General features: G+C 40.0%; 1 protein-coding gene across 3 annotated transcripts in view; it reads left to right on the top strand.

Annotated features, from left to right (window-relative positions):
- The window catches only part of LOC144056163 (receptor-type tyrosine-protein phosphatase gamma-like), a 426,470-nt gene extending 412,930 nt beyond the window's left edge, over positions 1 to 13,540 (top strand). For all 3 annotated transcript variants that reach the window (XM_077572672.1, XM_077572671.1, XM_077572673.1), the window contains one exon: positions 9,128 to 13,540. In XM_077572672.1, coding sequence (XP_077428798.1) covers positions 9,128 to 9,271 — 144 coding nt within the window. In that variant the 3' untranslated portion in view covers positions 9,272 to 13,540. The remainder of the gene's footprint in view (positions 1 to 9,127) is intronic.
- Positions 13,541 to 14,956: the final 1,416 nt, after the last annotated feature.

The raw sequence follows: 14,956 nt of genomic DNA, 5'->3' as shown, positions 1-14,956 counted from the left end.
ATAAAAAACAACAACTTTTTATTAAGTGATTAATCAAAATTCTAAGATGTGACTAATCTAATTTTATTTTATTTTTTATTTTTTATTTTTTTTCTTCTGGGAGATCTCAGTATTGATCATTTGAAATGTCATCATCATTGTTCTCCCTTTTTTTTTTTTTTTTTTTTTTTTGTATGTGTGTTTGTGCGTGCGTGTGTGTGTGTGCGTGCGTGCGTGCGTGCGTGAGAAAAAAATAAAATAAATAAATAAGAATTCCCATACCGTTCACCTAAACCGAACACTTCAAAATCCAGCCAGAGTCGTGGGGCCGCCAGGAGACCCGAAGGGGGACCAAAGAAAAGAAAGAAAGCGAAGCCCAGCACCGACCAGACACCACCCACCGGGCCACTAACCTTCACCAACCCCAGAGACATCCAAACTCCAACAAATCAGGGAAACCTCAAGGGCCCAAAGGAGAAACTGAGGAAAGGTAGAAAGGACAGACGAAGCAGAGTGAGATCCACAGACACCAGCCTCCACCGAATCAATGACCTGAGGGAGAAACAAATTGTGTCTGAGTCTCGATAGATGCTGGTGTGGTGGATCTAGCATGCATGAAAATCTCCACCAAAGAGGGGAGCCGTCGACCCCCGCCAGGACAGAGCAAGCGCAACACCTCAGGGCCCCCCAGGCCGCGGCCGCGCCAAAGGACGACCCCCGGGCCCCGCAGGGGCCACCGGCCGGAGAGCAAACCCCGGAGCAGGAGCGCCCCCCACCCCAACGCGGCCCGCGCCCCCAACCCAACGCAGCAGGACGGGGCACTGCAGGCCCACCAGGCACCCCACCGGCCCACAACCCCCGCCCCCCACCCCCGCCACCCACCCCAACCGCCCCCAGGTCCCCAAATCCCCAGACGCCCCCCCCCACCCCAGCACCCCCCACCCCGGCACCCCCACCACCACCCCCCCACCAACCAAGCCGCCCCCACCCCGGCGCCCCCACCCCGGCACCCCCACCACCACCCCCCCACCAACCAAGCCGCCCCCGCCCCCACCCCCACCAACCGACAGCCCCCCAGCCCCCGACCCCTGACCCCGGGGACACACCGCACCCAGGCATCCGCGCCGAAGAGGGGGCCGGGCAGCGGAGCGGAGAGGGCACCTGCGCCCACCCCACCACGCGGAGGGACGGAACACCAGGGGCAGAAGGGGAGATGGGGGCACCGGAGGACGGGCGGCATCCCCGAACCCCAGGCCCAGCGGGGAGAGGCCCCGGTCGTCACCCCAATGATCTAAGTGAAAAACTAACCCTGTTACTAAGTTCGCCAGCTCGCCGACTGGCAAACTCTACCCCTAAACCGTGAGTGTGACCCCACCCAGTGTATATACATAAGTGTGTGTGTGTGGTGCATTAAAATTGGGGGCAGGTGAACCGGAGCAGAGGGAAATGATATCCCCCCCTGCTCCGATCCACCCGCCCCTCAGGCATGTCAATGAGCGTATGTGGTGCATTAAAATAAGTTAATGGGGGGGGTGCACACGGACAGGCGACTGCAGCACTGCTCCATACCGCGGCCGCCCCAACCGATGCCCCCCCCCCCCCCCACCCCCCAGTTGTGTGGTGCATTAAAATTTGGAGGGGAGCTGCAGGGCGGAGACGGTGTCTCCACCCCACCCCACTCCCCCCCAAAGTGTGTTATGTGCCCTAAAATGTATTGTGCAAAACTAGTGCAGTGAGTTAAGAGGAGCGACCAGCTGGGCCCCCCCCAACCGGGCGGGGGGGGGGAGGCGCACCGGATACCGGGGCCCGCCCGAAGTGCCCGGAGGCCCACCGGAGCGGGGCGGGCACAACACCAATCCCGCCCACTCCCCCGGCCCCCGGAGCGCAGAGACCCGGGCCACGGATGGAACCCCCGGCCTAGGGGAGGGGGAGGAGGGCGGACAGGAGAGGGGGAGGAAACGGGGGAAGGAGACGACAGGAAGGGCAGGAGGCAGCGGCAGGGCCGCAGAGAGAGGGGGAGAGGAGGAGGAAGGGCGACGAGGGAGAAGGGACAGGGAGGCGGAGGACGGGCGGGGAGAGGTGAAGAGGGAGAGGAAGCAAGGGGGAGGAAGGGGGAGGGGAGAGGGAACCACGGGGCACCCCGGCGGCCCACAGGCCCCGACCCGCGTCGCCGGACCCAGAGCGACGGACCGCGTCGGGGCGGCGCCGCCCCGGACACCAAGGAGAGCCCCGCAACACAGCACCCACCACGAGACCCAGGGAACGACCAAGACGCAGCCGCCACCCAGCAGCCAACAGAGGGGCAGACCCGCCCACGCCCAGCCAGGGGGGACAGCACCTGTAGAGTTAGTCCCCTGGCATGCAGTGAATCCGAACATTAGCCTTTAATGCCCATTGGAGGTGAATCTGCTCGATCCTGTTGACAGCAACTGGGTTCCTGACTATAAAAACACAACCATTAGTAACAAACTGCCAAATGCAGAGACATCAATGTAAGTTATCACGATGTGGTGGCTCTCGCTAACAGGCAGAATTAAATAACCAGAATTAGGTTAAAATATTCTATATACGTAGACCATATTTCTATGAATTTTGATATTTGTTTTTTATTTGAGGCCGATATTTTTTCCATTAAAATGTGATTTATGAGGAGGTTAGACCATTGGTCGATATTCAGAGTTTGTTTATTTTTCCAGTTAACAAGAATTGTTTTTTTAGCGATAGTAAGGGCTACAAGTGTAGATTGAAATTGTTTATGTGGTAGGTCAGTTGTTGTTAGGTTACCTAGCAAACACAAGTTTGGAGATAAAGGTATCCTATAGTCCAAGATAGCGGAAAGTTTTTCTAAGACTTTAGTCCAGAAATACATAACCGGGGTGCATAACCATAAAGCATGAAAATAAGTGTCTGTAGTGTTTTGTAAACACTGGAGACAAATGTCGGAGTCGGAGAGGCCCATTTTCTTCATCATATTTTGAGTAATGTATGTTCTATGGATTTATTTGTATTGGATAAGTTGTAAATTTCTGTGTTTTGTCATTTTAAATGCATTTTCACAAACTTGAATCCAAAAGTCAGATTCCGGAGCTATAGACAAGTCTGTCTCCCATTTTAAGATGGGTAAAGACATTTTATCCGTATATGAAAGTAACTTATATATTTTTGAAAGTTTTTTTGTTGTTGTCGGAGAAAGCTTGGTAATATCTTTAGCTAAGCCAGGCGGTTGGAGCGTACCCTGAAGTGTTGGAATTTGTTTCTTTATCATATTTTTAACTTGCAGATAATGTAAAAAATTTCCGTTTGTTATTTTGTATTTTTGGAGCAAAGATGTATATGATATAAACATATTATCTGAGAAGAGATGGTGAAGATGTGTGATTCCTTTCTGCTCCCACACACCTAAATAAAACGTTTGGTTGTTAATTCGAAAGTCAGGGTTATGCCATAGGGGAGAAAGCCCACAGGGCTCCACTTGGGCTTTTATAATTTCTAATGCCTTCCACCAAGCAGTCAGGGTGGCGGAGATCATTGGGTTTTTAAAACAATTATGTCGCTTAATCGATGTTGTAATAAAGAGTAAATCTAGAAGTGTGAGGTTATTACAATCCTTCTGTTCTAGTTCCAGCCAACAGTTAGTATCTCTGTTGGGTTGTGCCCATAGAACGATATATTGTAGCTGGTTAGCTATATAGTAGTACATAAAATTTGGTGCCTCTAGACCACCTTTGGATTTACTTTTCTGAAGAGTAGATAGACTAATCTTTGCTTTTTTTTTTTCCAGTAAAATTTTGTAACGGCTGAGTCCAACAACTGGAATCATTTAGCCGTAGGTTTAAATGGAATCATTGAGAAAAAATAGTTTATTTTAGGTAAAACTTTCATTTTAACGGTGGCTATTCGTCCTATTAAAGAAATAGGAAGATTATTCCAGCGTTCCAAGTCACTATGAATGTTATCCAGAAGTGGAGAAAAATTTAAATGAATTAAATCAGTTAATTTAGGTGAGATTTTTATGCCTAAGTATTTTAAATTACCTATAGGAAATGAGTAATGTGGGTCCTGGCTTGCAGGGTTCCAAGAATTTTCTGTAATAGGTAGAAGTGTTGATTTTGTCCAGTTAATAGAATAATCTGACAACTGTGAGAATTTAGTTATTAAGTTAAATACTTCCCCTAACGAAATCGCCGGGTTTTCTAGATAAAGTAAAATATCATCGGCATATAGATTAATTTTATGTTCTGTTACCCCAGAGTGAATTCCTTGAATCCTTCTTTCCTGGCGTATGGCTATTGCAAGTGGCTCGATAAATATTGCAAATAATAAAGGGGATAGTGGGCATCCCTGTCTTGTGCCTCTCTGTAAAATAAAGCTCTTAGATATAATCCCGTTAGTAGTAACTGTAGCTTTGGGAGAATCATATAATACTGACACCCAGTGGATAAATGATTTCCCAAAGCCAAATTTATTTAAAACAGCAAAGAGGAAGGACCAGTTAACTTTGTCAAAAGCTTTTTCTGCATCCAACGATATAATAACTGCCTTCTTATCATGCCGCTGTGACATGCTAATAAGGTTAAAGAGCCTCCTAATATTATTAGTAGAGTGACGATCTTTAATAAAGCCTGTTTGGTCGCTATGAATAATTGTCGAGATTACTGTTTCTAATCTAGATGTGAAAGCCTTAGTAATAATTTTGATATCAGTGTTAATTAGTGAAATCGGACGGTAACTTGATGGAAGGCTGGGGTCTTTTTCTGGCTTTAATAAAAGTTTAATTGCTGCTGTATTCATGTGTGGACGTATGTAACCATTAGTTTTAATTTCTGTTACTACTCTTAAGAATAGCGGAGCAAGCATTAACCAGTAGTGCTTAAAAAATATAGCCGGATAACCATCTGGGCCAGGTGCCTTGCCATTAGGCATACTATCTAGAGCACTGTACAACTCGTTTATAGTAAGTGGCGCTTCTAACATATCTTTATATTCAGTAGTTAACTGAGGCATATTTAAGATACTGAGGAATGCCTCAATATGCTCAGGGTTAGGTTTGTTAGTTTCTGAGTATAGGTTGCGATAATAGTTATAAAAAATTTGATTAATTTCTTCTGGTGATTGTGTACATTCACCAGTTGTCCCTTTAATAGCCGTTATAAGAGATTTTTCCCGATTGCGTTGAAGTTGGTTTGCAAGAAATTTACCTGATTTGTTATTATATTCAAAGTTGTTGTATCTCAATTGTTGTATTATAAACTCTGTCTTTTTAGTTAGCATATCGTCTAACTGTATTTTTGTATTTTGTAAGTCAGTCCATATTTGGTCATTTGGGTTTATTGCGTACTCATCCGTCAGTTGTTTAATTTTATCTTCCAAGTCATTTTCAAATTTTTGATCCCGTTTCTTTTTATAAGATGAATATGATATAATTTTACCTCTAATTACTGCTTTCCCAGCTTCCCAGAGAAGAGATGGCGATAGGCCTGGAGAGTCATTTATTTCCAAAAAGTCTGCCCATTCTTTCCTTATAATTTTATCAAACTCTGCATCGTTTAGCAGAGAGATGTTAAAACGCCATGTTGGTGGTGGTTTAAAGGTATAATCAACTTGTAGGGAAAGTAAGACTGGTGCGTGGTCGCTAATAATAATAGGATGTATTTTTGTAACAGTTTTATCAGCAATAGAGTTATTTGTAAGAAAATAATCAATTCTTGAAAAAGACCGGTGTACAGCGGAAAAGAAGGTAAATTCCTTCTTATTTGGGTTTTTAAGTCTCCAGCTGTCGACGAGGCCAAAATCATCCATATATTCCCCTATTACTTTAGTAGATTGTAATCGCCTTATACATGTTGTGTTATTAGAACGGTCTATTAATGGATTTAAGACTGTGTTAAAGTCTCCTCCAATAATAATAGTAGAGTTCGCTGCTAAATCAAACAGCTGAGAGAAAAATTCATGGAAAAAGGCCGGATCATCATTATTAGGGGCATATAAATTGCCAAGTGTATATATCTTATTAAATATAGTTACCTGAATAATAATGTATCGGCCCTCTGGGTCTGTTATTGTATTATTTAGAGTAAAGAGTAAATTCTTATGTATGAGTATACAGACTCCTCTTTGTCTGCTGTTATAAGGGGCAGAGTATGCTTGGCTAAAATTCTTATCAATAAGTAATTTTTCTTCAGATTTTTGTAGGTGGGTTTCTTGCAGGAGGCAAATATCTGCTTTTAATTTTAAGAGATGGTCTAAAGTTTTTATTCTTTTTGCCTGTGAGCGAGCGCCACAAACATTCCAGGAAACCAGAACTAATTTAGGCATACAAACAATATAGGCTCAGTCCTGTGTAAATATCTGCATAGGCCATTTGTCAATACTGGCATGTTATAGGATAGAATCAAAGTAGTTAGGTGATATATATAATTTGTGTAAAATATAAGGAAATGTGTAAGTAAATATAACAGTGAAAAAACGGGTAGGGATGTGAAAGTGAAGGACGTTAGTGGGGAGTTAAACAACATTATAATACACCAGTAACTGGTAACCCAAGCGAGATTTTTTTTGTTTTTGTTTAAATCTACTTTTAGATATAGTTATGTATTATTATTATATTTATAATATAGCGTAAACATAATGAGTATTCATATTTTAGGTTTTATAACCACATATACATTATATGTATATGTATATGTATACATCTAATAATCAAACAAAGTTTAGTTCCATCGATGCTAATTAGAACAGCCAGGGAGTGGAGTTGGGGTTCCGGAATAGTTGGCCATCGATGTATAGTTTATCAACGACCATCATAGTCCGTTTACCCTCCTGCCTATTTTGTTTCATTATAGGAAACAGTACCTTTCGCCGCTCATTAATCTCTCTAGGGAATTGGTCATTCATTCCAAATGAGGTCCCTTTAAGCTCCCGTCCTTTACTTTTAACAAATAATTTTTGTTTAAAATGCTCAAATTTGGCGATAATAGGACGGGGTCTGTTGCCCCTACGAGCTCCAAGCCGATGTACCCGGTGAAAGGAGATGTTATTTACCGTCTCCTGAGGAATTTTTAACGATGTCATCATAAATTTTTTTATCTCAACCTCTGGATTGTCAGAGGTGTTCTCGGATATACCTAAGAATATTAAATTATCCTGCATGCTGTGGGATTGAACATCCAGAATAGTTTCTTTTAGCATTTTATTTTCCTTTTTAATGGTTTCTAACTCGGCTGAAACAGTCACGAGTGTAGCGTGTATCTCGGCATTGTTGCGTTGGAGATCATTTATTTGTTGGCTGAGGAATTCCATACTTACCTTAAATCCCTTCACCTCCTCGCCGATTAGGGAGAGGACCTCTAACTTTTTATTTATGGACTCCAGCATACTGACCGAGACCTCCGTAGTAGTTAGGTCGTCCGTGTCCGTCGCTGAGTCATTCTTTCTCTTTTTAGAGGGTTTCTTAGACGGTTTCTCGACGGAAGAGTCCTCCATCGCGCAGTTGTAAAAATAACCGTCAATGAAGCGTTCGAGGTCCTCCACGTTGGATGGTATTCCAAATCTGTCGGATGAAAGAGAAAAGAGAAAAGCCAAGATATATGATGGTTAAACTCGAATTAGTTTAGCATAATAGAGCTAGTTCTATCTTAGCAGCAGGGCGCTGCCATGTTGGGGTGTCCTGGTCTCGCTGTAGGTCTCGCGATAATCACAGCATCTCGCGCATGCGTCTCCTCCAACCCCCTCCACTAATCTAATTTTAAAATGTAGTCGTTTGACAGCTCTAATAACTACATGCATTAACCCATTAAGGCCTAAAGCAGAGGTGGGCAAACTTGGTTCTCAAGGGCCGGAGTCCTGCAGGTTTTGGAGGTTTCCTTTTTCCAACACAAGCTGATTCCAATCATCAGGATCGTTATCAGGCTTATGTAGAGCTTGCTGATATCAGCTGTGTTGGAGAAGGGAAACATCCAAAACCTGTAGGAATCCGGCCCTCGAGGACTGAATTTGCCCACTCCTGCTCTAAAACCTTTGGGTGACTTTAGAGTCACCCCTGAAAACCTGAAGTTTTCCTGGAAATTCAACAGTATCGTGGATGCTGACTAAATAATTGACATCTCAGCTCCTGAAGCAGTAATATAATTCCAAAAACATTTCAGAGCTTACACCTGTGGCGTTCACACAAACCTATGTTTATTATTATAAACCTCCTATATATATATATATATATATATATATATTAGATATATTAGATATATATATATATATATTAGATATATATATATATATATATATATATATATATATATATATATATATATATATATATATATATTAGATATATTAGATATATATATATATATATATTAGATATACTGTATATAGATAGATATATAGATATAATTTTTTTAATCAACAAAAAACTGTCGCATCTGTGTATATTTACCTTCAACACTAGAGCGCGGTTGTAATAACCTCGGGGAATCGGGTGATAATTATTCGTCGTCCATTCCATTACAAAGCTGTTGAAATTTTCAACATCCTCATTGTCTACAAACATATTTCTTAACAATCACTGTCAACTAGTTACACTGGTTCCAAGCCCCCCCTCGCCCGATGTTCACCAACAGTTTTAATTTTTTTTCTAGAAAAACTGTTGGTGAATGTTTGCAATGTTGAAGGAACTGAGAAATTTACATTTGCCACATTCGCAAACACTCAGTGGGATACAGGCTAGTCTTGCGTAAAATAGTCCAAATGTTTGATTTTAAAGTGTGAGGAAGTTGTGGTTTACGTATGTGGTGTGGTTTATGTAAACTTATGAGCACAACTGTAAATGTACAAAAGCTGAACGTTGCTTAGTGACACAAAAATGCTATGAATCGTCACCAAAATTCACATGCACGTCTCTACTCATGTCAACTTCAACCTTTGAAAAGATCAAAACAATTTCCACAGTATTTTGGGTTTTATGGGCATTCAACCTTTTTCTCACCAAACGGTGTGTTCATAAGTTTACATACCCTTTCAAGCACAACTGTATATTTTGTGAGTATGATGTTAATGAAGATGTGGTTAATATTTGATCCCAACATTCTCTTCTCTGTGTCTCCTCTCCTTGTCTTGGTATCCGTCCAATACCAATTTGTGAACTTCTCACCAGGATCAGTACCAGTTCCTGTATGAAGCCCTCCTCAGCCTTGTCCAAACCAAGGAGATCAGCTTTGGGTCTCTGGACATTAACCGGACCTTGTCATCCTTGTCTGATCAATCAGAACAGGCAGAAAGTAGAGAATCGCTGGTGTGAGGGCCAGAAGTGGACTGAGGATGTTCTGTGTCCCCAGACATCCTGTTGCACCTCCTCGACTGCTGGAGCGCTTGAAGGGGAGGCATTTCACTTTGTAAGCCGTCAAAGAACTATTAGACTTTTTGAGGCCTTTTTGCCAGACTCTTGGTTAAAATAAAATAAAACAATTACTTTTTTTATGCTAATAGAAATTTTTGGGGATATTTATTTTTTTCGTCTTAATGTCCTCCAAATGAAGGGTGTGCACGTGCGTTTTTTTTAAGTTCCCCAGAGTGTCGGCAGGCAATGACATACACAACTGTCGTTTCTTGTTGCACTATATAATATCTAATGTCAATGTTACTGCCTATGCTGAAGCCCACTCATGTGGCTCGTGCAAGTTGATTGTTTTGACATTCCACAACCTTGTTCCCTGCTATACCACCTACTTCTGCGAAGTACATTTGCTCTGTTCTTTCCATTGGATTGAAATAAGCTGAAGGAGGAGGTCAAAGTCACCTCACAGGCTACATACTTCTCAACTACAATAACTCGTCCCTATGGAGCAACAAAGCTGCCAAAATTGAATATAAATAAATGACTAAATAAATAAATTTAAGTGAAAATAAAAACGTCTACAAAATATAGTATTCAAAAATTAAATACAAACAAATATTAATGGAAATAAATCTCTCTCTTTCTCTCTCTCTCTCTCTCTCTCTCTCTCTCTCTCTCTCTCTCTCTCTCTCTCTCTCTATATATATATATAGAAAGTAAAAATAAATACAAAAATAAAAACAACATTAAACAAATACATTTTTTTATAGAAATAAATACAAAAATATAAATATATATAAATAGAATTAAATATCAATCAATAAAAATGCTCTGCTCTCACATTTATTGTTGTTGAGCACCTCAAGTTGCAAGTTGTGGTGACAGTCAAGATAGTCGCAAGCCGGCGGGACTTCCTTGTTCGCTGACCCGGTCAGTCATGGGCAAACACGGTCCTCAAGGGCCGGCGTCCTGCAGGTTTTGGAGGTTTCCCTGCTGCAACACAGCTGATTCCAATCAACAGGATCGTTACCAAGGTTATGCAGAGCTTGTTGATGAGCTGATCATTTATCAGCTGTGTTGGACAAGGGAAACATCCAAAACCTGCACGACTCTGGCCCTTGAGGACCAAGTGTGCCCACCCCTGCTCTAGGCAGTTTGCAACAGCGGAGCCCAACCCAAGACACAATTAGGACCGCCCCCTCATTTGAATAACATTTCGACCTGACAGGAGTGTCTGCAGCATGAAATAAATTAATGTGAGAGCAGAGCATTTTTATTTATTGATTAATATTTAAATCTGTTTATATATTTATTTTTATATTTATTTTTTTAATCTCATTTTTTCTTTTTGTACTTATTTGTACTTTTGTTTATTTAATTAGGTATATGAATATATTTAGTTGTTTTTATTTCCATTTGTATTTAATTTTTGAATTAATTGTTTTATAGCCGTTTTTATTTTCACATTTATTTATTTATTTGTATATTTATTCATTTATTTACGTTTAATTTTGGCAATTTTGGTCCTTCATACATCCTACGCCCTTCTGGCCAACTGCATTACCCCCCATAAACATAAGAAACTACATCTGTTACCACTGAGCTCTTGTTCTACAAATGCATTTCTCTGTTGAGGCATTGTTTTTGCTTTGTCCTGTTCCTTTTTTTTTTGTAAATCACATTCTTGTTAGAATACCTAACAACAAAGTGGTAATAAGGAGGTGTTACAACTGAATTTTTTGACATCTTTTTATGGCTCACCTTTGGATTTTGTATATATGAACTTTACACAATATGTACATATGCACTTGTGCATATTTTATCAGCCATTACTGCACCCTTCTGCTCTTTTTATGTGTATGCTGCTATGTTGTCACACTTCACGTACTCTTAACACTCTTATTACTCGTCTCATTGAGATCATTCTGTTAGTTAAGTGCGGTCACTTATGTGTAAGTGAAAAAACTTGCTATTAGATGGACACACTATGATATGCAAGGGAACATATACTCTGCAAGTTCTATGCAACAGGTTGAAGAAAACCAAAACAGGGTGTGATTCTCAGCGTTCTCTGTTATCGATCACCTGACCTCTTTTTGTGCTGTCTGGCGAGAGACAAGATGGTGAAATAACGTCATTTCTTTGAACTACTTAACTTCATGTCTGTTCCCTTTCATTATTGCATGACCTATTAACTGAGAAACAGACAAGAGAATGTTTTAAATTATATTTGATAACCTTTGTGTGATTGATTTTATCTGCTTCTTTTCCATGTTACCTTTGGTTTACCGACGTACGTTTTGAGATTACAGGCGGCACAATGACCTCTTTCTCGAGCGCCGTAAGAAGACACTGTTCCCGCCCTGCTTACTGTTTTGTATTTGGTTGCTTTATACTTTGTCCTGCACTCCCAAAAACGTATTTATACGTTGTTGTTGTTTTTTTTTATGTTTTTTTTAATGCTAGAACATACAGCTTCTGACAAGAAGAGGTCGCTTAAAACAATGGTAGTTATTACAAAAAAAACGGCTAGCAGGTGGCAACAGAGTATAAGAGATCAACCAGGGCTATGTTGCAACAAGCTCTTTGTGCCAGTGTTTGTGAATAATGATGAAACTTAGCTATATTCCAATGCCAATTGATGCAAAACAGATACAGAAATACTCTAATATTTCTTTTGGTTGGTTCCATGTTTTTAATAATAGAACACTCGGGAGTGAAGGGGGTTGCTTCAGTGAAAATGGCTAGGAGTGAATTAGTTAATTACGTACCTAATCAAAAGGAACATAAAAGTGTGGGGAGGGGGGGATGATGAATGAATAGAAATATGGCTGCATCTTTTAGTCATTGATACAGAATTTCACAATTTATAAAATTGAGTTTAAGATTAAAAATATGTAATGTACTTAAAGAAAAAAAGTGTAATATTGATTTGTCTTGAGGTGATTTTTCTGCCACTAGATGGCATAATTGCATTTGTAAGACGTTGGTGACAGCTCAGTGAATTTTTATTTTCATATTAAGAGCTATCTAATATTTAACATGAACAAACTTGTGAAATTCTGCACATTTTAAAAATTGTAAAATACAACTTGACCCCAGTCTCCACAAATATATGCATTATCAAATTTATTACTGTATAAGTCATGTGTTTAAAAAAAAGAAAGAAGTGGCATTAAAGGAACTTTAACTCAAAGTTAACGCACTAATTTTGACACCTAGAAACAAGATGTCCTTATTTTCATTCAGTTATCTTTCACAAATTGCCTAATAATGTAGGGATTTCAATCATGAAAATACAGCTGTAACATTTTGTATGTCTTACAGATTGGTTTCCCTTACATAATGGTTAGTTCGAAACAAACTACATTAAATAAAACCCCACAACTAATTGGGGGATGTTAAAATCAACAAGCATTACATTGCACCAAGCTGATTTATACTAGCAACTTATATCGTTAGTTCAAGTAGCTAACTGTTGATAATGAGACCTTCAATTGTAATTGAATGAAAGCTAGACTGTTGTACAACCTTTGTGCCACAAATGGCAAGCATCTCTGCTCAATATCCTAGAAATGATTTGAAATTTGTGCGATGATTCTGATAGATTTGTCCATGACTTGACAACCTTGATCTTGTTTCTTAATAAGCGTGCATTGCTGCATATGAAATCTTACATCCTTCGTTAAGACATGGTTTCTGCTAGCTGAATTGTTTTTTCCGTTTCTTTATTAAGACGGTTTCTATTTCAGAAAATATCAGTGCTGTCACACAGCTGTACTGTGCATAAGAATTGTATATATTTTGTTGCCTCTAAATGCACCCTTCTCTGAGAACTGGTGACTGGGACAGAGGAAATGCATTATTTTTGCTTAAGCTGTATTTAATATTTAATTTAATATTTCTTCTTTCTACTGTCAACGTAATTTTCTATTTCCTGAATAACATTGAAAATGCTTGTGGATTTAAATTTTTTATTTTTCAAATATGAATCACTTCTGAGTACATGCTGTTAGTTTTTCCCAGCTTCCGGTAGTCATCCATTGTATTCCACTTCCCAGCTTTGCGCCCTCCATGTAAAACCAGGCAGTAATTGTGATATTAAGATTAAAATGGATTTCTTTCTTTCTTGTTCTTTTTGTTAATAGCCATATGGAAACATTCTACTATAGTGTTATTTAACATGTAAAATGTATTGCTATACATACAATAAAACATGTTCTGGAGTTTTTACTTTGACTTGTGTTTTTCTCTCCCTCTCTGCTCACTTCTTAGAAGCAATTAATAATCATCAGTCAAGAGACAACAAATGGTGAGTGTGTGCCAATGCTAACCAGTTTGATCTATAAATGTGATAGCTTAGACGGGCTCCAGCTTACCACAACCTAATTTAAACAACATAGCGAATAGATGTATATATACACTCACACGGCCACTCAAATATTTCAACATTAGGTTAACTGGACCTTGTACTAAAACAGACTCTCAAGTAAAAAAAAAAAAAAAAAGATTTGAGAAGTCAACCCAAAAACTTTCTTTACAATATGTTCTATGCAGCAACATTCGTCTAATAGCATTCTGATGAATATTGTGTTTGCGGAATATGAATGAATTAGCAAAATCCACCCGCTTTTATCCAATCTATGTGGGCGGCCATTTTGCCACTTGCTGTCGACTGAAAATTACATCACAGTTGCTTAGGACTCAGGCAACAACCAATCAGGGTTCAGCTTGCTAATGTCACATGGCCAAACTCAGAAAACAGGTGAGCTGTGATTGGTATCTGAGCAACAAGAAAATGTGATGTCATTTTTACTCTGCAGCAAGAGGCAAAATGGCCGTCCCCTGAGATGGATAAAAACGGGTGGATTTTGCTGTTTAATTCATGTTCCCCAAACGCATTATTCATCAGAATACTGTGTTTAGACCAGTGCAAGTGCATAAAACAAACATATTATGGTCCATTTTGAGGTTGATTTCCCCTTAACAAATGAATAGTGCAACTGGTTAGCACATCTGTCTTTGTGCATCTTTTCCCTGTGCCTACGTGGTTTCTCTGGCGGTTTCCTCCCACATTTCATAATTATGCCTAAAAGGTTAATTGAAGACTAAATCAGCAATCACCAGCCTTTTAAAGCGGAGAGGTACTTTTTGGGTATCAGATGAATGCGAAGAGTAGTTTGATATACACTTTTGAAATAACAAATGTTAAGTAATATTGTTTATGTCCTCAGTTGATTTGCATTGTTGCGCTTGTGCCACAGTGAGGCGCTAGGATACTGAATATGGGATGCTTGTGTCATAGTGCTCACACTTTTTTTCTCTTCCGTGATAAGACTGAAGGTTGTCGAAAGCAGACCCGCTTGCTCTCTTCCCCAATAAATACGCTTTTTAAATACGCTACTTGGCTAAAGAAACTTCATCTATCCGTCATCCATTCATCCGAATGCATCATCAAGCTTCCATAAATTAACAGCAAATTTGCTCAATTCACTTTTAATAATGTTTCTGTTATATTAATAATGAATGGCACCAAGACACTGATCATTTAAATGATTTCTCACAATATTTAGGAACCACATAAATATTAATATGCAACGCTATATCTATAAATCTCTGCCAATGTTCACATTTTCAAACAATCACTTC

Source organism: Vanacampus margaritifer, chromosome 8 (assembly GCF_051991255.1).
Source record: "Vanacampus margaritifer isolate UIUO_Vmar chromosome 8, RoL_Vmar_1.0, whole genome shotgun sequence".
Lineage (NCBI taxonomy): Eukaryota > Metazoa > Chordata > Actinopteri > Syngnathiformes > Syngnathidae > Vanacampus > Vanacampus margaritifer.
Note: the sequence above shows the minus strand (reverse complement) of the source record. Positions and strands in the feature narration are given on the sequence as shown.